This window comes from Antedon mediterranea, chromosome 10 (genome assembly GCF_964355755.1).
Source record: "Antedon mediterranea chromosome 10, ecAntMedi1.1, whole genome shotgun sequence".
Taxonomy (NCBI): domain Eukaryota; kingdom Metazoa; phylum Echinodermata; class Crinoidea; order Comatulida; family Antedonidae; genus Antedon; species Antedon mediterranea.
Window position 1 is genome coordinate 6,168,219 of NC_092679.1, and position 23,768 is coordinate 6,191,986.

At 34.2% G+C, this 23,768-nt stretch overlaps 2 protein-coding genes across 2 annotated transcripts in view; one reads left to right on the top strand and one right to left on the bottom strand.

Annotated features, from left to right (window-relative positions):
- Window positions 1-20,521, top strand: part of LOC140061073 (uncharacterized) — a 32,296-nt gene extending 11,775 nt beyond the window's left edge. The window contains exons 2-10 of the mRNA XM_072107498.1: window positions 6,203-6,383; window positions 8,109-8,253; window positions 8,448-8,554; window positions 9,089-9,230; window positions 11,434-12,644; window positions 13,619-13,730; window positions 15,572-15,829; window positions 16,252-16,332; window positions 16,861-20,521. Of these exons, the coding sequence (XP_071963599.1) occupies window positions 6,204-6,383; window positions 8,109-8,253; window positions 8,448-8,554; window positions 9,089-9,230; window positions 11,434-12,644; window positions 13,619-13,730; window positions 15,572-15,829; window positions 16,252-16,332; window positions 16,861-17,018 (2,394 nt within the window). The 5' untranslated portion in view covers window position 6,203 and the 3' untranslated portion in view covers window positions 17,019-20,521. The remainder of the gene's footprint in view (window positions 1-6,202; window positions 6,384-8,108; window positions 8,254-8,447; window positions 8,555-9,088; window positions 9,231-11,433; window positions 12,645-13,618; window positions 13,731-15,571; window positions 15,830-16,251; window positions 16,333-16,860) is intronic.
- A 65-nt stretch (window positions 20,522-20,586) lies between these two features.
- On the bottom strand, window positions 20,587-23,699 carry LOC140061077 (aspartate beta-hydroxylase domain-containing protein 2-like). Its single transcript, XM_072107501.1, has 4 exons — window positions 23,526-23,699; window positions 22,647-23,081; window positions 22,059-22,332; window positions 20,587-20,997 (listed from the first exon to the last, which is right to left on the bottom strand). The coding sequence occupies exons 2-4, from the start codon at window positions 23,067-23,069 to the stop codon at window positions 20,774-20,776; spliced, it is 921 nt and encodes a 306-aa protein (XP_071963602.1). The 5' UTR covers window positions 23,070-23,081; window positions 23,526-23,699; the 3' UTR covers window positions 20,587-20,773.
- Window positions 23,700-23,768: the final 69 nt, after the last annotated feature.

Consider the following 23,768-nt stretch of genomic DNA (forward strand, 5'->3'; position numbering starts at 1 on the left):
GCATTGTTTCTCTATCGAAATATAGAAGCCAGACTAAATTCACTCAATTTCTTAAATAAAAATATTTATATACATTTTTTATTAAAGAAAAATACAACAAACAAAATATTCAAAATATATGTTTTGGTAAATTGTTTTTTTTTTTAGTAATAGTAGTAGGCCAAGTGCAGTACATTTTAATCAGTGGTGTAATGACTGAGAGCGCTTACTGGCTAAACCCAAGGGCACAGAGCATGATCAAGTACCCAGCATTGTATGGCCCGTAGAGTGCTAAACCAGGGGCGTTGCACTCTGCATTACGTAACTGATTTTAATGCTCATGTTACTGTAGACTGGCTCAACTGGCAGCCTTTATAAAGTCTACTAAACCATTTTCAAGATACAGATTTGGTTATGATTATATTCATTTACATACAGTTGTTGTATAGACTATTATAGTATTAGTACTGTGCATCAGCATAGAATCCTATTCCTAAATTGGAAATGCATGAATCAGGCCAAAATTATAAAAAGCTATTTTTGGACTCTTAAAAAAAACCTGAAAAAATAGTTGGTTTAAACTTTGTTTATTAATGTCATAATAGTTTCACTTCACCAAAAAACTGTAAATTAAAGTGAAATAGTGAAATTGTCAGTTAGAAAATGGGTTGTCATAGTAGTATTGTTTGGTCTTTTTGGTTATCCGCAACGAAGTTGCAGGATAACCTCTTGTGATTGTACGAAATCATCAACATCTTTTTCTTAATCTTCTTTCTTTCTGTATGATTTTTGTGTAACGCTTTTCTCTAAAACTTGCAAACATAACATTTTGTTAACTATGTTAACATTTTGACATTTATGTAACGTCGTCAAGCGAAGCTTTTCATGATGTTTACAATTGCGCAACGTGACGTACGCGCGATTTAACGATTTTCTCGTATTTAACATATGTCGAAAACCAAATAACATTTTAAAGTGAAACTTTGCAAAAGTTTAATTTATATCATGCGCTAACTTTCTGTTGAAAAAAAATTGCGTGTTTTACACAAAGTTACGCGCGCACGCGCATTTAAAATTTCAAAATGCGCAAAATTAATTTATAATCAACTTTCTACGCGTTTCATGTCGTTTTAAGCATGTCAAAAATTCCCACGTGTGCGCACATTTTTACGTGTGCGGTGCGCACGTAGCATTGAAAACGTATTTTTTTCGCGTGATTTATGTTTTTCCAGCCTTTTCTAGTAATTTTACCAAATTTTAAACAATTTCGACTTAAAGATACGTCATACGAGCACGTCGAATTGGACAATTTGCGCGCGTTTTTTATGAAAAGGTTAAAAAATTCGTTTAAAATATGCCTTTTTTTAAACAGTTGTAATTTCTAAACTAGACGGTCAACTTTTTGTGGATGACATATTCTGGAAGTAGATGAGTTGTAGGTATCGGATCAGGTATTAATATGGCTAACCGGACATTGTGACGTCATCGTATGGCCACGCGAATATAAAATTTAGGATTTTTGTATCTTTCGTCATAGCTCATCACATTGAATAGAGCGCATCTCCACTTATTCGTTTTCCATTTTCACCCCGATTTTGATATTGTCTAGGTCAATCAACTATCTTTCGCATGAGTTAAAAATATTTTAATTTTTTTGACGTCATCATGCCTAAATATTTAAATCACGTGTGGCATCAATTTCATCTTTACAGTAAATTTTAATCTGTTATAGCTCGTAAGAATAAAATGTGATAATCACGATTAAAACTTTTTCTGGAAGCTTTTGGATTGTAGATACGAAATTATGTAAAAATGTTGCCCATCGGATGTTGTGACGTCATCATATGGCCAGTTAAATAAAAAAGGTCGTATTTTCATCTTTTGCGTCATAATTCATTACATTTAAAAAAGCGCGCATCAATATTTCACGTATTCAAATTTCTTCTACACGCTAATACGTTGTTGCTGAGATAATTTCCTTTCGGAATTGCTACCTTCGCGTTTCATTTTAAAACCGTCAACATGTTAAAAATTGCAATAAAAAGCGGGTCCCGTAATTTCACCTATTCTACACTGTATGTCACTGAGCTGTATGTGATATGGATACAGATTATACTGTGTATACTATATATGAATTTAAATAATAAAATTCAGCAATAACAACATATCATATTCTTCAGTTCAGGTCATAATGCCAACGTGAACACTTCCTTTTGTCCTCAACCTATCTCCTTAATGTTAATGTTGCACCACTTGCGCGGCGGATAACCAAACTCGTCAAAGTGACGAGTTACATGTCTAGTTGAAATTGAAATCATTATTTTTTCTTCTTTTTTGACTACAACAGTTGAGTGAGTAACTTAAGATTTTATGTTGAAGTATTGATTTCTATTTCCAGACCAAATTCTGATACATGATCTTATATGTGTTAGCTATTTTTATGAAATGCTATTTTATTGGGTTAGTACAGTAGTATTAAAAGTACCTATCCTGTATTGTGTTTCAACTACTACAATGTTTACATCCCATTCATTTAATACCCATGTTTTGACCTTGATTTATTCTACATACAAGTGCCTTTAGTGAAAGACTGAGCTTATTTCCTGTGTATCCTAGTAGTAGAGTCCTGTTAATGGAAAATTCTACCTTGTGTATGGTGAGCTATTGAAATGGGTAGCTGATTCTTTGGGTTTATCCATGCAATATGTCATACATTGTATTTGTATGCATGTGAAATTGTATTTTACACTAACCACCCAACCTTAATAATAATTTCAATGTTACACATTTGACAGAATTTAGTTCTACTAAACAAAATTAATATACAACAGTAACAATATTATAAGGAACGATTGAATAAGGAGAAATGCGTGGAGGCTATACAATAAATTTATATACTTGACCAGGTGCCCCTACCCACCACTTCTCTCATGCGAAAATGCATTCATGCTTGGTTGCATTATCAGTAGTCAGTTCTGTTGTAGATACCAACAAGTAAGAAATCTGATGGCTATCGCTCAAGATTCTTACTGGTCAGTTTTAAGAAATATCCTTGAATAGTAATTACCTTCTTGACCATCTATGAGGTCATCTTATTTTAAGCGCCATTCTACGAATTGATACACTTGAGTTGTTCTAATTGAGTAAGCCGATGTAATGTACATTTTAAATCGGTCAGCTCTAGGATTAGTCAATATAACAAAACATCTTTATCTTTTGTACAATGTTGTTAACCATTTCAATACAACCCTTTTGTTGATCGATTAAAACAAATGTTGAATAAATTAAATAAAACACTATATATAACACATAGGGCCTGTTCGTAGGGGTTGAAAATACCAGCTTATTCCCGATTTCCGTTCGCGTAACCCAATTAACTTTTGCCTCAGGCTACACAAAATTCGAGGCAAAATGTTCACCAAATTTGCAGGTTATTTCTGCGATAATCCAATTATACTCGGCCTTCGAGGATAATAAATCTCCGATAGAGGCAATGTGTCAAATTTTGACAAACTTTCGCTGCCTAGGCCCGTCATTTCTCCTACGAAGCTCTTCCATACACGCTTCGAGAGCGATCGTCAGCTGGTGCTGTCCTTGTTGGTGTAGACCGCTTAGTAGCCCTAGCTAGTCGGTGGTGTTTCGTGTAACATTGGGCTTAAATTCTTCGTCAAGGAGTAAAATAATGGTCGTCAGGAGAAGGCATATTTCGGCAGGATTATCGGCGTTAAGAGGCATAAGGTTTGTCGCAAGGATAAGCAGTGTAAAAGGTAGCAAGTAATTGTTATTGTAAAGAAAGATCGCGAGTAAAAAATATACAACACGAAACTAGCGTGCGAAAATGGGGTCGTAGGTTGTAAAGACAACTGACCTTAAAATGTAATTTCCGGTTTGTGATTCGTCGATTAAGCATTTATAAGCGGTTAAATATTTCAAGTACGAACAACGCTCAATTTATAACCCGAGGCATGGGTGAAATTAAGCGCTTATTTTAACCACCGTACGAACACGACCTTGGTCTATGAGTATTGTTTACCTGGATAAACTGACAACAGCTAGTCTCTCTTTTCTGAAGAGAGAATACAATTGAGTACTCCCTTTAAGTAATCGTGTAGTCTGCAAACCGCACCCTCTTGTGGGAACCATCTCATCTTTTCTTTCAGTAAAATGTCTGCTATCAGATCAGTGGAAACATATTTAAACTTTATGCACTTGCTTAAATTGTAGTTATTGAAGTAACTACATTTTTCACTTCAATAGCTGTGTGATTTTAGATAGAAATTGATGAGGCAGTCAGTGCAACAAACAGACTAGAGTTTGTATGATTACCCTGAACACCACTCTCCCTCCCCCCACCCTCCCCTCCCCCCTAAAAAAAACCAAACTTGCTAATATATTATATAATAAATAAATAAAATAAAAAGTAGCAAAAAAAGTAGACACCTTTGGGCTGGCCTACTATGTAGGTAGGTAATAGGGCTGGCCTACTATGTAGGTAGGTAATAGGGCTGGCCTACTATGTAGGTAGGTAATAGGGCTGGCCTACTATGTAGGTAGGTAATAGGGCTGGCCTACTATGTAGGTAGGTAATAGGGCTGGCCTACTATGTAGGTAGGTAATAGGGCTGGCCTACTATGTAGGTAGGTAATAGGGCTGGCCTACTATGTAGGTAGGTAATAGGGCTGGCCTACTATGTAGGTAGGTAATAGGTTTTCCTGAAAGTCTGGTATTAGGAATGTGTTTCTAAATAGTATAAAAATGTAGGACCTTTTGGACCTCAAGTCTCCAGTTTTTAGAGAGTCCAGTATTGATTTCAGGGGTTGGCTCTATACTTTTTTATGGATTATCAAAAGAAATAAAAAATATTATTACTCATTTTTTTACTTAACATTTTTTCAGTAGTCTCCATAATTTTGTTTAACCCTGTGTGTGTCTTAACGGAAGTCTAAGCTTTTGCTTAGGTCACGCTTTAATTTATGTTTAGTATTTAAATTAATCTTCATAATTTGTATATTGTCCTTGAGTCTATCATGTTTATGAATCAATATTTAATGTTTAGTAATCCTTCTGAACGCTGATACTTACTTTCATGAATAGTTTATTAGGTAGTCTTCAATGTGACTGAGATCATGGCAAGAATAATAAAAAGATATAGCTACAATTTATTATTTCTTTATGTTATGGTTTATTACCGTATATGATGTGTATATAGTTCCAAGGGGCTTGTTGACAATGACATGGTATTTGGCAAAAAGAAGGGGTGGGATTACATTGAATTATAATTAATGAATTTGCCAATGTTGTGTCTACTGGAAATGTAGCAGGTACTGTAGGATTATATTTGAGCTTTAGATTATATAATAATATATAACTATTATTAATATATAATACTCCTATTCAATTATTTAACATAGGTGAAACTAATGTCTACTGTACCATTCAATTTGAATCCTCTATAACAGTTAACTGTAATGTTGAGGGTTTTTGTTGAGTGAACAGGATTTGAACCCTAGAATTGATTGATAAGTTATTATAGACTCAACTATTATTATTGTTATTATTTTTTTTGTTTATTCGATGTTTGATTTATTGACTCATTTACTTTATCTGTTTACTTAGTTTTAAAGATGTATTGTCCCCCAAAAACATGAAAAATAAAGATTAATCAAAGCTGACTTTCAATAGATTATTTTGTCATTTTAATAAAGTTAATCACTTCCATAGAAAAAAAAGCGAAAAAATATTTACTTATAAAATAACAAAATAAAATTCCATTGGCTGGCAGCCAATTTGACTATTTTTTGCTTTAAATTAGTGTTTTTTCAGATAAATACATTTTATTTTGATCTAAGTTTTGGTCAAAGTGGATAACTATTATGTGATATTAAAATGGCAAATTCAACAGAAATTGTTTTAATAATTATTTTTTCAGGGGGACAATACATCTTTAGTTATATTGTTTTAGTTTGAAACGGGTCTTTATACATGACAAGAGTAATCTATTCTTCTGGTTATAGGTCCTCAATATGATTCTAGTTGCTTTGTTGTCTAATATGTAAACTTTTTCTGTATTCATGTCATATTGAAATAAAAACAACCGTCAACGGAATTTACTACATTGCAAAAAGCAAAAAAGTCTTTTGTGTTGTGCTGCAATTAATTTAATCTGTTTATTCTTATAAAGTATTAGATCTATCTAATATTTTTTTCTTTTTTTGTTTTCTAGTATGGCACATGGACAACAAGCAATGGTCCATCCTGAACTGATGATATCCTCTACAAATAGCTACGTTATCTCCGACAGAACCGTATCATCTGCAACCGCTTCACCGAGTATTCTTTGCGTCGTCTGTGGCGATCAGGCAGCTGGGAAATATTTTGGAGCACTAATTTGCGAAGCTTGCAAGGTGCGTCTCAGAAACCCAACTCCCATATCATTTTGAGTTGTTTAAGGAATGATTATGATAAATTGCATAAACAGCTCTAATGTAGTAACTGCTATAGAATAAGTTTGATATGATCCCTTATCAAAGTTCGTTGGCATTTCTCGTAGTCATATTATTCCACAGACTTTAAAACTCACTGGTGCGAATCTAAATTTTTACATTATTGTAGATTCTTCGTAGTCAATAGAAATACTGCACATCTTAAAATGCAGCCATAAATCCATTGTTTGTTATCCATTGTTTGTTTGATTTTCGAATTATGTCTTCAACAAAAATTGCGTTTATATATACCTCCCTGGGATACCTGGTACAGTAATCACTCATTCTGCCAATATGGATTTAGCAGAGCTGACCAGGCATTTGGCAGGGTACATGGGGACTGTGTGTACCTTTACTATAAACAACAAATTCTATGCAAACATGCTACTTTTGCACATAATTTAAAATTTGTATACAGTGACGTTTTTGTGAACATCTAAATTCGAAAATTCGGTTTTCTGGCGCTAGCAGAATGTTCAGGGTGACGGTTTTGTTCACACAACCGAATGTATCAGACATTTCAAATTTGTTTTGCTCTTCCTATCTGGTTTTATAGGCCTAAAGCTCTGTCTGCACTATCAAATTAGTTTAGCAAAAAAGTGTGATGTGCCTTAATATGGTGGTGATATGCCCAATTATGCTAATAATATGACATCATCGTGTCCATATATGGGCACATCACATTTTTTTTTTCACATAAAGTTTGATATAGTAGACAGGACTTTAAACATAATCACACATTTTTTCCGTGGTTTTTTGGCATTTTCAGTCTCAAAATATTCTTGGGTGAGACTGAAACCATGAATGAATCACATGATCATGAATCACATGATCATGAATCACATGATCATGAGTCACATGATCATGAGTCACGGCATGATCATGAGTCACGGCATGATCATGAGTCATAGAACCTGATGGGTTCTGCCATCAATTCAACACTCACACACATTAATAATCTTGAATTTCTCATTTTGGCCATGAATTATAACTAGACACATGCCCTTACTTATTTTCTGTAACTGAATGATAGTACTATAAATATTTACAAGATAATACACAATGAATAATAAAGTCATCACTTGTCTTTTCTATGTTATTATATTCCTACCCTCTAATATATATTGTTTTACCATATGTTAATCTAAATTCATGAAAAAATTCACTTGCATATTATTATAAGTGGATAAATTGTTTTAATTTTAGCTTTCTAATGATGACAATGCTCCTTCTTTGTGATACCTAGTTGAACATTAAAGATACTGTACCTCCAAAACATGGAAAGCAAGAGTAATTTAGGTTACAACCTCTGCCAAGAGTTAAAAAGAGAAAAAGGATCAAGAATCGTGATAAAGATCCATCTTGTTGTAGTTGAACTATGGCCTAAAATTAGTAAAATAATAAAAAGTCGTCCTGATTTGGGATTCTGGTACGGATTTCCTCCAAAATTGAATGGAGTCTTCCATGACCACATATCTGTTGTTTAAAACACATACACACAGACATAAAAATATATCCTACAGTAGGCAGAGGTAATAAAAACTTTGAATTGGCCATTTCTTTAGTTGAATAAAGTTATTCACAACACCATTCCTGTCATGTCTACCACTGTGAGATTATTTTATTTATTTGACTGTTTTTTTCCAGAGCTTTTTTATTCGTAGTACAAAGAAAGGAGAGCCACAATTCAAATGCTCAAACAATAGACTTTGTACAATAACGCCGACATCCAGGCTTCTGTGCCAGTGTTGTCGCTACCAAAAATGTTTAGAAGTTGGAATGTGTCGGAAAGGTATTAACTATTAAAAAAAAATCAATAAACATTACATAAAAATAATAAATGAATTTAAAAAAAATGATACTAAGAGAGGATGCAACAAAATAAAAGGTGCATCTACTATAATTTAACTTTTATTGTCAGAAATTGCTATGGAAAATAAGTGAATTTAGTTTATATTTTCACTTTGTTTTGCCATATATTTTTAGTGAAACAGAATTGCAAGGAACCAGCAAATGACCAGATTCTGTGTAAAGTCTGTAATGACGTGTCGTCTGGTATTCATTTTGGCGTTTATACATGTGAAGGGTGTAAAGTAAGTAATCTTTAGGGCCAAGTCGTCTCGTCGGTAGAAAATTAAACATGTATAATGAACTCAGTCTCAAGACGAATCTTGTCGGGATTCAACTCAGACAGCACTAACGTTTTGTCGGGCCTCGTCATACGATGCTGTCTGAGTTGGCCTTTAGGTAGATAAGTCTGTAACGATAGCGTTGATATAAGAATGAAGGTATTAAATGATGTAGTGGTGGTAATAATGATGATAATTCAATTCAATGGTCTCTGAGCACCTTTTTTCCTTGCAGAAGTGTCTTTTCTAGAGATGTGCCATCTCTTCTATCAATATGTGATAGATATTTATGGTATAATGCTTAAGCTGCCACCAATCGGTGGAATAACAATATAAACAGAGAATAACTAGAAACTTGGAGAAAGTCTAATGCTAATCACACACGATTGAGTTCTGTATGGACAGAGCACTTAATGCCAGTTTCCTTGCAATCATAATAATAATGATTATTTTATTTGATGGTTAATAAAATCTTTTTTTCTGTAAATATCCTTTTAGGGTTTTTATCGAAGAAGTTTACGAGACAGCAGTAATTACACATGTGTCGACAACAAACAATGTAGCATAACGCCCACGACGAGAAATGTTTGCCGTTATTGTCGGTTTCAAAAGTGTCTGGAAGTTGGCATGTCACGCTCAGGTAAACCTTACGACATCCGTAGTGCTACTGTAGAACCGCTTTTTAAGCCTGGTTCCCACTAGGATGCAACGCAAGGATGTAAACGCAACGCAAGCGTGTTGACCAATGACAAGCAACAGTTTGAATAATCCATCGCTTGTGATTGGTCAACTTACTTACGTTGCGTTACGTCTTTGTGTCGTATCTCTAGTGGGAACCAAGCATAAGGGAACATCTTGTTTTATAATCTGAATTCAATAAAGTGTCCACTTAACAGGGACTTTTCATCAATACTTCTAAGAATGCTAGATGATCAAACCCAGTACTGTTTGCTTTTACATTTGGGGAATTACCTCGCATGGAAATATCTTCAATTTCTTTCAATGTATTTCCACAATATTATAACATACATACACAATGACATAATGTTTAATAAGTTTAATAAATAAAATTTCATATAAATACAATGAAAATAGTTGGTGGAAAGTCTTTCAGTTCGACCCACCCAAGATATACATTTAAATAAAAAAAAAAAAAAAAAAAAGATAACATAAATCAATAATACATAAAAGAAAACAAAGCTACAATTTCTATTTAAACAACTTTATCCTATCTTAACTGGTCTTATGAAATATATGAAATTTATCATTCGTCGTATCTAGAAAGTAAATAGTTCTTTTATACTAATTCTAATATTAAGTTTTAATATCTTCATGGATTGAATTCCATAATTTAGCTCCTTGGTATTTAATAAAGTTCTTGATCAAATTATTTGTATATTTAGGTAAAAGATAATCATTTGAATTGCGTGTATTTTCACTATTTAGTTGAGTATCTTGTTAGGCATTCTCCCATATAATAATGGACTTTCGATTTTCTACGACTGAACCATGTCATTTTAGTTCATTTTGCGCATGCAGGAATAGGGGGATGTGTATCCTCAATCCTCACCTCAACATAGGTTTGATGGTTTTTAGGTGCAGGTGACGACCTATGACATGTCAATTGACCTGACCTAGGTTGTCATCAGTCCTTGCTTGTCGCAAATCAAAATGTTTACTATCATGTTCACCATGTTTGTAAGAAACTTAGTCAGAACCAGGATTTATTTGTGTCATGTTAAATGCTATTTATAGATAAAATGTTAGTAAAGATTACTCAAGTAAGGATCAAAATTCTTGTTTACTTCTGTCCCTGGTTTAGATAAAAATAGATTCTATTAATAAATGGTTACAGATACTAATATTACAAATGAAAATTAATCGGTTTAAAAATTGTGGTATCTTTTTCCCAAGGTAGTAATATCTGTTTCCAGAAATAGAAAACGTAATCTAAAGAAGTTATCTTTTTCCGTTGAACCTAGATAAAGAAACTGTAGAGCACTTTATTTTTGTGACCCCCTTATTTTGTGACATTTTTGTTTTATTTTTCATAATTTTGATTATTTGATTTGTAGCATCCAGAATTGTTTAAATGGTGGCGTGCTAACATATAGTATAGATATCAAAAACATTAAGCCTTGTCATATCACTACCATATTTGGGCATATCACTACCATATTTGGACACATCACTATCATATTTGGACACATCACTATCATATTTGGACAGATCACACTTTTTTGTCAAACTAGTTTGACAGAGCTTTAGAACCCCTATAAAATGGACACTTCAGAACCTAACAAAGTGTTCCTTTTATGAGAGGTTTTCCCCAATAGTTGTTGGCTGCAGTGTTAAAACATATATTTCTTCCTGTTCATTCCACATGTCGCCTTGATAGGGTTTCCCCCAGAGTAGCGGTGCCCCAAAGAAGGGGCGTTACTGTCAAAAGAGGAGGCACAACAACTCTAGCTGGATCCACCCCTGTAATGTATTAAATCATACAGATTATTGTCCAGATAATGATTTCTAGGTAAAAATCCTTCAGTCAGTGGTCAATTGATCCTTTAGCTATACATGTCATTGACCAAGCTTTTCAGTAATTTGTTAAGCTTACTATATATTTATATTAACCTTGTGACCTATTTCTATACCACACCAACTATGAATCGTAGAAAAAGTTAGCTACATTGGTTACAATATTATTTAACTGCATCTAGTTGAATAATTTACATAACTGCATCTAGTTCTGAAAAGAAATGTTAAGTTTCTTGATGAGGTCAATATGGTTGTTTTGTGAACATAAAAAAACCAATAAACAATGGATTTATTTTATTCTTTTTTAGGTATCAAATTAGGCCGGCACCAGAAATATGACACCAATTTGTATACTGGGAGCCGGGACCTTCAGCCAGGTGTAGTTAGCAACGTCTCTGTAATTAAAAAAGGTAGGACGATTCCAGTACCAAGACTGGAAAGTTACTCCCAAGAAGATGCCGATGATCTGGAGATATACCTTGGAGACACATTCCTTGTGGATTTGCCAGGTTTCGGCAATTATTATGGAGAATATACATCACAACCGTACAGTATCTATGACAATGATCTTTCGGTTTTCAACACCTTGTCTGATCCCATCCCCTTACACCATCAGGATATGTATAACAGGAATTATCCTAGTAAAAGGTGTGGTGGTACACAAATGGCACCCATTTTAGGTGGATTGAACAGTGGGGATTTTCATAATCAAGTAATGCCGTGTCAAAGTTCACAAAGCTATTTGGGTGAGTTAGCCAGCCACACACAAAACCGTGCTAATGGGTACATTAGCTTAGAAAACAGTCCATCGACAATGCGTAAAACTCTAAACCATCGAGCAGTGCATAGTAGCACGCCACCGCCATCATTGCAGAATTCACACCAGAATTCAACAATACCTTATTCTTCGCAACCAGAACAAGTGAGCCTTACAACGTCTACAGCATATTACGATCCATTTGATCCTGCTTATCTTATTTGTGAGAAGCGAGTTAAAGAAAACTCAGGAGATAACCAGGTAGTACCAAGTGGATGTGAAAATGAACTTAGAAAAGGATTAGAAAAGGGCCAATCATCGTTTGACGATGTCGTACCTACTGCCGTACCTCCTCACAAACTAGCTACAAACAAGATACTAAAAGAAGAATACACACCAAGCACAACTTTTGCAAACAATACCACTTCGTTTTACAAACAAAAATCAATAAAAAAAGACATCGATAGTAGTCCTGAGAGTTATACTTCTCATGACAGTCCAGGAAGTAAACAGGAATATGAGGTGGAAGTTGAGAAGAATTGTGCATATATTAGTTTTATACGCCTTCGTTTACACGGAAGTAAAAAAACAGATGAGATACTAAGCCCAGGAATGGAAGAGATGCGAAAACAACGGCTGTTGAAATTAGATGCGTTATCGATGGATACCGATATGTTTGACGTCTCCAAAGCCTTTGAAGATCTTTCTATTACGTTTGAAAATCTAGAAAAATCGCCTGAGCATCGAAAAGCTACACAAATAGTAACATATTTTTTATTTTTGTTTGGATATATTTTAAAATTTAACTTTCCAGCTGATGTTTAAACACTGGTGGTTGTATGGCAATTAATTTCAGAGCTAGCTCAGTTATAATATGCAGAATAATTTGGTTACTTATTGACAATAAGCCTCTGTATTAAAATATGACTATAATACGAATTATGATTCAAGAAACAATGGACCTTCCATGGGTTAGCCATGTATAATTCTACATTTTCCAAGAAATGGTAAAGGCCAGTTTACACAGACGAGCAGTAACGGTATTTATTTATTTTATTTTATGTCTTTAGGCAATGTGGCCAAGGATTACCAATAGTGAATTAATCACTGTCCTATCAGATAGGTGGTAATCCCCCTGATACAGAGGCTATTGTGTGAACCAGTTCACTGGGGTAACCCCCTACTCTTTTTCGAATAATGAACTGGGTTCTTTAAAGTACACACAGGTTATTACTGTGTACACTGGACCTACGGTTTATAGTCCTTATCCGAGAAGACTTGTTCCACCACCAGAACTAGGAGCGAGTCGGCCTCGAACCCTTGCCGATGTTGTTGGCTCTTTAGGTACGGTAAACGGCGCCCCTGCCTTAACCGCCTTTAGGTACGGTAAACGGCGCCCCTGCCTTAACCGGTAAGAGGTAATTGGAAAAAAAAAAAATAGAATCCATGTTATTTCTTATGCCCATTTACACAAAACACGGAGCGGTTAAGTGATAACCCACTCATGATAGATACAGATTCTATGTGGGCTCAAGCTACATGCTTTACCGCTTACCGTTGCTGCTGGTCTGTGTAGATTGGCCTTACGATGGACAGGCAGAAAAAAACAAATCTTAAATCTAACTTTACAGCATGCCAAGGTCGGGCTTTACTTGCGTTGAGTACTTGAGTCATATTTTCTTTGCTGGTTTTGTAGAATTGTGTCATAACTTGTCTTTTTACTTTTATCTTGACAGCTGTCGCAGTTTGTCGGTAAGCCTGATCCAACTCGCCATGAATGGAAACTTTTCCAGCAACGATTGTCTAAGATGATTGCCTCTTCAATTATATTTGCAAAGAAAATTCCTGGTAATTTTTTAAAATCATGTTAAAATTAAAGAACTTACTTGTCAGTTGGATAGCCGAGTGGTTAGGACACTTGACTGTCGTACAGATAGACCCGGGTTCAATGCCCGACAACTCCCAGTTCACTCAGCTGTAAAATGAGTACCTGGTTGAAAATACTAGGGAGAAAAAAGGCGGCGTGGAAAGGAACTGGCCACCCTACCACATAATGCCGAGGCTTAGTACAATGAGCTCCTAACAGCTCATTCCCCTACGTTCAGAGAACACGGGACTCACCTTTACCTTTACTTGTCAGTACCTTGTAGACTTGCTGGTGTGCTTAACTGAAAGCAGTGTGCTCAAGCACTAAAGCTCTGTCTACACTATCAAACTTTATGTGACAAAAAAAATGTGCCTAATATGGAAGTGATGCGCAAATACATCACATTTTTTTGTCACATAAACTTTGATATTTTAGACAGCTTTAGATCTTTACTACGGAAATTCTGCCCAATGACATATCCATATTCAGATGCACCGATGCCTATTCAGGGGACATCCCTATTGAAAGGATAATTTGCTGGGTTACTAGGTTTCCCCTCAATAAATATTCTACAGATACAGTTAAACTGTATTTCAACCTTCACATACAAAGTACGAACAAATATTATTTGGCCTAAAATGAGAATTCCATCTAATACTGTAATAGAAACGTGTTCAAGACGCACTATGCAAAATGGAAGAAGAAAGCTTTGTGGTAAAATGCCCCATTACATTACATTGTGAAAACGATGTTGCTAATAATAATACAGTCAACTTTCCCAATACTGGATACCTTTGGGCTGGCCAAATATGTCTGATTTTCAAGAAAGTCTGGTATTCAGAATGTTTTTTTAATATTCTGGTTTTGGGAGAATTTCCAGTTTTCAGAGAGCCTACTATATAAGCTAATACACAAACAAATACTGTTAGTACACATCTTGATTTGTAAGCTACAATACTGTACATATTTTTTAAAAGCTATTCATATACATTGATTATGATTGCATTATGAAATATTTTTAAGTTGTTATGTGACTGCCACAAATAGCGCTCACAAATAGTGTTTGCTTACCCAAATTATTATCATATTTCTGTTTTAATTTCATTTGTTTATAAATAAAGAAAAGGTCACATTTCTGGGTGCTTCTAATATTCACTCACTTCTTCTCATTGATTTTGTATAAAGCCAATAATCCACTTGGTCGATGCTTTCATACAAGTGGGATAATATATAAGTAATAAAAGACTGTATATAATTCACTAATATAATGGGATTTTTACAGTTATATGGTAGCACTGTAACTATACAAAGGTATTGTGCATATAGCACATAAACAAGCACGAATGTGCGATAAGCTGTAATGACGTCATAAGACCGGATGTAATGTCACATACACATCAATAACCTCGCTACCAAATACGGCTATACGGTACCATCTTCGAGACGTGATATTGCTGCATCTATAGCTTTGAGGACATGTTCCTGTAGTATATTCATGAGAAATCCCAGCTCAATACTACAACGAATAGGGGAGGAGTAGTACTTTAAAAATCGTGTCCAGATGGAAGAAGAAGAAGAGGAGGAGAAGATGAGAGAGTACTAGACTCGGGTACACCGAGTAAAAACACCATTATTTTTATTTGGAAAGTCAAGGTTCAAGTCTAACTATCATTCCTAGTTTGTTTTATAATCCAAAAAAACATTTTTGAAAATATTTCTATTAATATAATCAAACAAACAAGCCTTAAGCGTTATCTTTAAACATTTTTTTTTTTTTTTTGTAATCAATTTTCGCATTAACAATTTTTTTCATTTGATACAGGCTTCAAAAACATCGAAGTTAGCGACAAAATGGTTCTTATCAAATCCTGTACGTTCTTGATGATTTTGACTCAGCTGTCGTGGAAAAATGATGCCAAGTTTGACTGGTTTGTAGACACGTTTCTCACCGTCGACACTTTACGTGTATTCACCGCTGGAATGGAAGCAGAGACGAGAAAATTCAGAGAGGACATTGGGAACGCTAAACTAGATAGTATAGAAACCGCTTTAATGATGGTACTCGTTGTGTTAAATCCAGGTAGTTATTGTCTTGTTGGATCCAAGTTGGTGGTGCTTGGAACGTGCGCTTCCATTTTTGACAGCTAAAATGAAATTATGAAATTATTGATGTATACTTTTATATTTTCCAACAGCGAGAAACTCACCAATTACAGGATGGATTAACTATTTTATAATTTATCATGCTTATAAACTATAAGTCTATTTTGAGGCTTAGGGAGTGGAGCTGAAAGAGTTGTGAGTTACAACCCTAGCACTAGGTCAAGATTAAACCCTAAACTTTGGGATTGGAAGGCAAGCACGTTAACCACCAACCGCTACATTATATGTTAGCTCTCCCCGTTTGACAAATCCTTGATCCCTGCTTGTTTTTATTTCAGCATTACAATTTTATTGTATTAATAATGATTATATATTTACATACTTCTTTTTTTTTTCTAGATATTCCAAATCTGGTGAATCCAATCATTGTGTTGGATTTGCACTCAAGATTCAAAGAAATTCTCAAGAAATATTGCACTGGTATGTAAATCATTCTTAATTTATGCATCCAAAAATGTTGTTGCCACTATTACCATAACCTCTGACCTCAAATATCAATCCTAATTATCAAGCGTAGAATGGTTGTGGTCTACAATAATGATTTCAGGCTATTTATCTGAAGGGTGTGGGTACAAATCCCACCCATACAACAACATGCCATTTCACTGCATTTTCATGCATACCACGTGCTGTATTCAATTTCCATTACTCTTTTACATCATCTACCAAAACTCTGTAGTTTACACACACCAGGTCGGACACCACACAGAACCTGGGTGCCTAGGTAAACACTGATAATAAGGGGTACATTGTTGATTTTATTGCATACTTGGAATTAGAATTATATGGAACAATTAGGTGTCCATATTGTGTAGTTTATTTAAGGGCTATGCAGTTAAACATGTAGTTACTGCAGTAAAACATGTAGTTACTGCAGTAAAACATGTAGTTACTGCAGTAGGTGGATAATACATCATACAATAAATTTTAATTTTGTGTTTTATATAGAAAAATCGCAGAACCTTGATAGCTACTATAGAATTCTGAGATTTGTCCCATACCTGTACAACGTTGAAATCATACACAAAGAATGCGTACGCAGTGGCCACGTTCTGATGCCTGATGTACAATTACCTGCATTGTTTGCAGAGATTAACCTTTCATAAAGCCTCATGCTACCGTAAAAGCCTTTTTTTTTATCGTAAGATATTCTAACCTATTGTTAAGTATGTGAAAGTTTTGAATGTTATGAACTAACTAATAATACAGTCAACTCTCCAAATACTGGACACCCCTATGTTTTCCGAAAAGTCTGGTATTTATGTGTTTTTAATGGTAAAAATTAATTTGGGACCTTTAGACTTCTAGAGAAAAGTCTGGTTTTGTGAGAGCTGCCTGTATTCAAATTGAATGAAAGGAAAGTATAATATTGTATTTATATTCTTTACATACTTTTACTATGTTTGTATCAAATGGTGAAATTTTAATATCCAAACGGAACAATAAAGTTATTTACCCGCTAAGCTGGCTTTGTGGATAAATTATCACTAACTTTGATGGTAGAGTAACACAGGTAAATAACTAAGCCTTTGTCAATCCTAAAAAAGCCATTTTGATTATATTCTTTGAAGTGGGTAGGTGGGGTTAGATCAGAGAGGTGTAATAAGTCGAAGTCTAGAGGTCGTACTCCAGACTGAAAAGTGATTCCAACAAAAGGGGGAACCAACAAAAGGGGGAACCGTAAATCTAGAATAATAATCTAATATAATAATTTAAGACCAAATAAATCACAACACATATTCTTATTAAAGCACAGTGAAGTTTTTATAAATTAAATACAGTATATTTCTTTGGTAATTTCTAGTAATTTTTGTATACAAGGATGATATAGAATGCGTTCGCGTTCATACGCTCAAAAGGCTGCGTTTGCGTATCGTACGGGAGAATGTAAAGAATGCTTATCACGCTGTTACACTCACCACAGGCGTAGTGTGTACTGCGTAGGGCATATTTGATTGGTCAATTGCAGCCACCATCTTGTTGATTCCCCCTCCATGAAGAATCACTTTTTGAACTGCGATAACATTGGAGTCTGTAATCTAGCCTTCGCTATATATAATCTTTGGGTTAGATGCATCAGCCTATATGTCACTTTTACTTCTAATGCTGACCTAATAATTATTAAATAATTTAATATTAAATATTAATGTGAACTTTAATACCTCCTGTTATGGATTATCTGCTTGTATATTTTGATGTGGTAGATGTTTTTGAACTGAAAATATGTACAGTGTTTTGTTTGTGCTTGATGGTATAAATATTGTATAATATATATTTTAAAAAAGCTTGTACACTAGTAAATTTGTAACAAAAATAACGCTAGTCACTGCGCACACTCAAGATTGTCAACAAAGAGGCTTCATGATATTTTATAAATTTATTGCAATGATAAACTCTTTTGAATATATTTATAATCTACATTTTATTTTATATACTATGTATCAGAGAGCGGTATTTAAATATTGTAGGATAACCATGGAGTAAAGATATTCTTTACTCCATGGATAACATATCCATAAATTCAACAATGACTGCCTTCACCCTGATTGTAATTTGTTGAAAATTTGTATACTTAACACAGTTACCAACCTTGAGGGGCAGAATAGTGTCATGAGCAAGGTTTTTATTACTTATAAAGACTGCTTAATGCATTTGTGTAAAATAAGCCTTTCTTAAAAATCATATGATGCGAAGTGGTTGGTAACTATAGCCACCAGATATGCATTGTGATCAGTCAGCTGTGACGCATAATGTACTGATTGTGTGTATTTGTCTATGCTCTTCTTCATGGTTTATGTAATTTTTGACCTAAAAAATTGGTTTAAAAAAAACCAAAGATTCATTATATTATATATAGAAACAACATTATTGAAATACAAAAATGTATCAGATGTATGTATCCATAGTTGATAATCTATTAACTGTGGTGTATCAAAGGTGAAATTGTATTATGTTGGCCGTATATTTCAAATATCAGAAAATAAACCAAAAATATTTATTTTATAAAACTAAATAACTGTCATTATACAAAAAATGCGGGCCACCTCTATTGCCTTTCAAGATGCATTCCGTGCAAATATATTTTTGTTGACGATAAAAACAAATAAGGTTCAAATCTAATTTTATTTTTGTAATAGATTTTAAAACAAATTCAAATCATGTAAATACTACAGTACTATTACCAGGGTCAATATACTTTTATAAATAAGGGTTATTCCATTTTTTACTTTGATGTGAATAAACCTGTTGGTTGGGGTTGAATTATTTTATTTCCTCTTCAATCAATCTGCAACCAAAATGACATATTGCTAGCTTTAACGTAATGAACTCTGTATGCATGTTTTGTATGTAGTTAATTTGAGTATACTAAAGAATGGAACATTTAAAAACATCATAATGCATGCAAATATACAATAATAATGAATGTTTATGAGTGCAATGGTACAAATATTTTCATGAGGTGAAAATAGAAAATTTTGTTTGTTCTATGGCAAAAATATAAAACATTTTGCATTTTTCTTTATTACAGATTTTTGTCAAAGGTTGTGATTGTATTATAACAAGAAAGAATGTACATAGTACATATAATACATACACTCTTGATGTTGCTAGGGTTAAATGGAGTATTTATTGAATACCCATGTAACCTTACAATCCTCCAATCAAAGAATCTAATTAGGTGTTAAGCTCTGTCTACACTATCAAACTTTAGGTGACAAAAAATGTGCTGTGCCCATATATGGACATGATGATATCATAACACTACCATATTTAGATATATCACTACCATTTGTTCACATCACACTTTTTTTTTTCAAACTAGTTTGATAGTGTAGACAGAGCTTTATATACAGTATATTCTTGTGTGTTTAGTGCTACTATCCGTATTGTTAAGTATACATTGTTTATAGTGCTTGTTGAAATTCATTAATGTACAGTGAAATGTATATAATTATATATAGTACGGTATATATCCTTAGTGGTCTAGTGGATGGTTGCCCTATAACTTTCGAATCCTGTGCACATGATTGTTTATTTGGAATTCACCATTAAGTTTATATTTTTAATATTGATGTATAAACACATAGTTTTAAGTGTATAAAATTATTTAATCCAATATAATTTAAAGCATTTTCTGTACACAATTTAATCAGGTAATCAATGACGAGGTAGTTTTTTTTTTTTTAAAGGTTAGGCCAAATTTACTTGCCATTTACCTAGAGGGATGTTTTGTTTTAGGGTAAGATATTGTAGATTTTCATAATCATGTGAGGACCAATCACAATGTTCCCTACCTGCAAGTTAGGCGTACAGTTTTTACTGTAGTGTCTATTTATAGGTACTATTAATTCTTATTGAGGTGAAGACCACATATAAAATATATCCAAATTTATTTATAACAATATAAAGAAAAAATGGTCTGGAAAAAATCAATGTTATATCTCCCACCTGAAAAGCCTTTATTTTTAATCACTTTATAATTTTTTTAACCAATAATTTGTCTGTCAATGTATCTGTAGTGTTTATTGCATAAAGTGATTATTAAAGTGCGCTTTTGTATATAAAATGTTTCAGAATGTTATGTTATCTTTTGTTTTTTAAGGTTTTTGTAAGAGATATCACAATTTTCCTAAAAGGTAAGTAGATTAGGCGATTATAATGCTATTAAACTTGTAGGCTTATTGTAGTCATGTAAGCTTTTGATAGTTTTATGTTTTTAAATGCATGGAAAGTGCATCCTACTATAATATTCATTGACACAGTTTTTGTTAGTTTCTAGGTCAATGCATAGGTCATAGGTCGCAGAATTGATAGCTCTCTATTATTACATGTCATATGTTGGCTCCTAGTAGTCTTCCTTTTATTCATCTTTAGGTAAACCAAATAATATATTTAAGCATGACATTTCAGGTTTAGTGACATCTGGATGCCAAAGGTCAACCATAAATACTGCTCTTGGCTCATCTGACCCACAATGCTTTGCTTCATGACAGAATGAGTCATCAAATAATAAACATTGTCCTTGTCTCCATTGTTCTTTTATACCATCCACTTTTAGGTAGCAATTTGGCGGTGTCAGAATACCTAGAAAAGATTCATTTTATTATACATTACTACAGTGTAGCTATTAAGCTTGGTTCCCACTAGAAACGCAACGCAAGTGAGTTGACCAATTAAACGCCACTTTTTGAATAATCCATCGCTTGTGATTGGTCAAATCACTTGCGGTGCGTCGCTAGTGGGCGGTATCAGAATACCTAGAAAAGATTCATTTTATTATACATTAATACAGTGTAGCTATTAAGCTTGGTTCCCACTAGAACGTAACGCAAGGACGTAAACGCAACTCAAGCGTTTTAACCAATGACAAGCGAAGTTATAGACAGTTAGCAATCACAAGCGAATAAGCCATCGCTTGTGATTGGTCAATTCATTTGCGTTGCGTTGCGTCGCTAGTGGGAACCACGCTTTAAGCTTGATTCCCACTAGAAACGCAACGCAAGTGAGTTGACCAATTACAAGCCACTGTTTGAATAATCCATCGCTTGTGATTGGTCAAATCACTTGCGGTGCGTCGCTAGTAGGAACCAAGCTTTAACGTGTGTGCCTAATATTGGTTAAAATAACCATAGTGAGGCATTTAATGAATAGGCAACCTGCCTTAAAATGTGATATTAAATGCCTATAGTTCGGTGAAATTATTCATGATTTATCTAAATATTGGTTCTTTTTTTTTAATAGGTGATATGGTCACCTTATTATTATTCATGAAATTTGTGATTCTCTTCCATGAATAAACAACATATTTATTTCAATTTTCTATTCTAGATTCAGGAATCTGGTTTTTTAAAAAGCCTGCTACCACCCGTATCACAAGCCTGTGATAATTATTAATTTTTTTATAGTAATTGAAACACATGTACGAGTAGCAGATATCGGTAAAATATATTTATATTGTTAATGTATTATGCAATTAATTCAATTGAAACATATATGTTAGTCATATGGAGTTACTATTACTAGTACAGTCTTTGTTGAGCGGCCACCTCCCATTAAGTGATCACCTCTCGTAAGCGGCCACTTTTCCCGGTCCCAAGGGTTGCCGCTTACGAGGGTTTCAGCTGTAGATGATTCTGCATATTTACCTAGATGACATCGAATTCTGACATTGCATGGCCCAAAATGTTCAGTTATATGCGTTCCAGGCTCAAGCACTGAAAATGCTGCGTTTCCAAAAGCGTTTTCTTTTATAAATTTTCTTAAACCATTCTCTAATATTTTGGTAATTCGTGGGCATCTGGTACAGTTCTGTGGTACCTTCACGCCTTGGTTATATAGATGAAACACATACCAATTACCAGTCGGTACAGAATTACTTAACCAACCAGACACGTTACCATCCTGCAATGCATTAAACACCTTTAAAAAAAGACAGAAAATGTGATACACGTACATTTTATATGGCAAACTTGCTGTGCAAGTCTTTATTTTGTTGTTTCTTTATATGTAGTCGGCCAGTGGGTGTTTTGTTTTTTCGGAAATAAGATTCCACTTCTAGTACACAGTCTAGTTACAAAGAATAGCTAAATTACAGTCGTGTCTAGAACCTAAACTAATGCTGCCAGGGCTCTAAGGAACTAATTTGTTTGGACACTACATCTTCTCACCTCTCCCACAATTTACTAGGGTCAAAACATAAATTGCAATTATAATATTGATAGAAATAAACACACCTCTAAGAATTCTTCATAAATATCAAGAAAATTATTAGCAATTAGTTGAGCATCAGGTGCTAAATCTGTGTCATCAGCTGCGTAAAATGGTTTAATAGGATCCAACTTTGGCAGAAAGAAAACATTTGGTTGCTGGTTTCTATTTGACCTTTCATTAGTACCAATAGCTTGTTCTATCCTGGATAAATCACCGTGAACTATTTGTGAAATTTCAATAAATTTGTCCGTTAATTGATGGTCCAGTATTCTGTAATTCTGACAACGAACACAGTTTGGTGATGTACATTTTGAGTACAAGTCATCGTTTTTACTATCAACAGACTGGTTGTTCTTTTTGAATGCCTTCCGAAGGAGAATAGGGATTAAACAACAAGCACAGAGAGTCAGAAATAATGTAAGTGCATCATTCCAAGTTTCCACCATTAATGCAGATTTCTAAAAAATAAAAAGGGAATTTTCATGTACTGAATTGCTTACTAGTTTTAATTCTAAAACAGCAGGCGTTACATGTGACAGACTCTAGGGAAGGCCCGAGGCGTGCTACGGCTCATTTCATACTTTTACTTTTCTAACATCCTATTGAAAATTGGACCATTTATTGGTTGGGAGACAAAAGAAACCAATAAATATTCTGTTTCTTGACGGTGCCTACTTTTCTAATGGTCTACACCAAACATTGTTATTATCGTTCTGTCCTAGTTAGTGTACAGTACCAGTACTAAATACAGTTGTAAAAATAGTCCCCCTCCCAGGGCCACGCCTTATAGTATACAAAACATTATAACATGCCTGGTATTGTTGGGAAGAGTATGGCCTGGCTGGCTAGCCCTGGCACTCTTTTTATTTACCCAGGAAAGAGCGATTGGATTTAGTCCTTACCGAATATCCACAAGATTTAACTTCACATTTACTAGAGGTCTAGATACTAACAATGCATAGGCCTATTTGTGTGGGACGAAAAATCCGTCGGATCGTGAGGAGGGATGATTTTACCACTTTTTTGAGAGGAAAGAAGAGAATTTGAATGATGTGATGATAGAAAACTTTTTCGATCTGGGCCTACGAATACGACGATATGATAAAAATAAAATTTATGAGGGCGCTAGACTAGGTTTATAGGAC

What these genes read in the sequence shown, in the direction of transcription:
- LOC140061077 (XM_072107501.1), bottom strand. Translation starts at nt 23,069, where the DNA reads ATGGTGGAAACTTGGAATGATGCACTTACATTATTTCTGACTCTCTGT. An exon ending in TTTATGAAGAATTCTTAGAG is followed by an intron (nt 22,333 to 22,646) that starts GTGTGTTTATTT and finishes CTTTTTTTAAAG; the next exon opens with GTGTTTAATGCATTGCAGGA. An exon ending in CAGAATTCGATGTCATCTAG is followed by an intron (nt 20,998 to 22,058) that starts GTAAATATGCAG and finishes AATCTTTTCTAG; the next exon opens with GTATTCTGACACCGCCAAAT.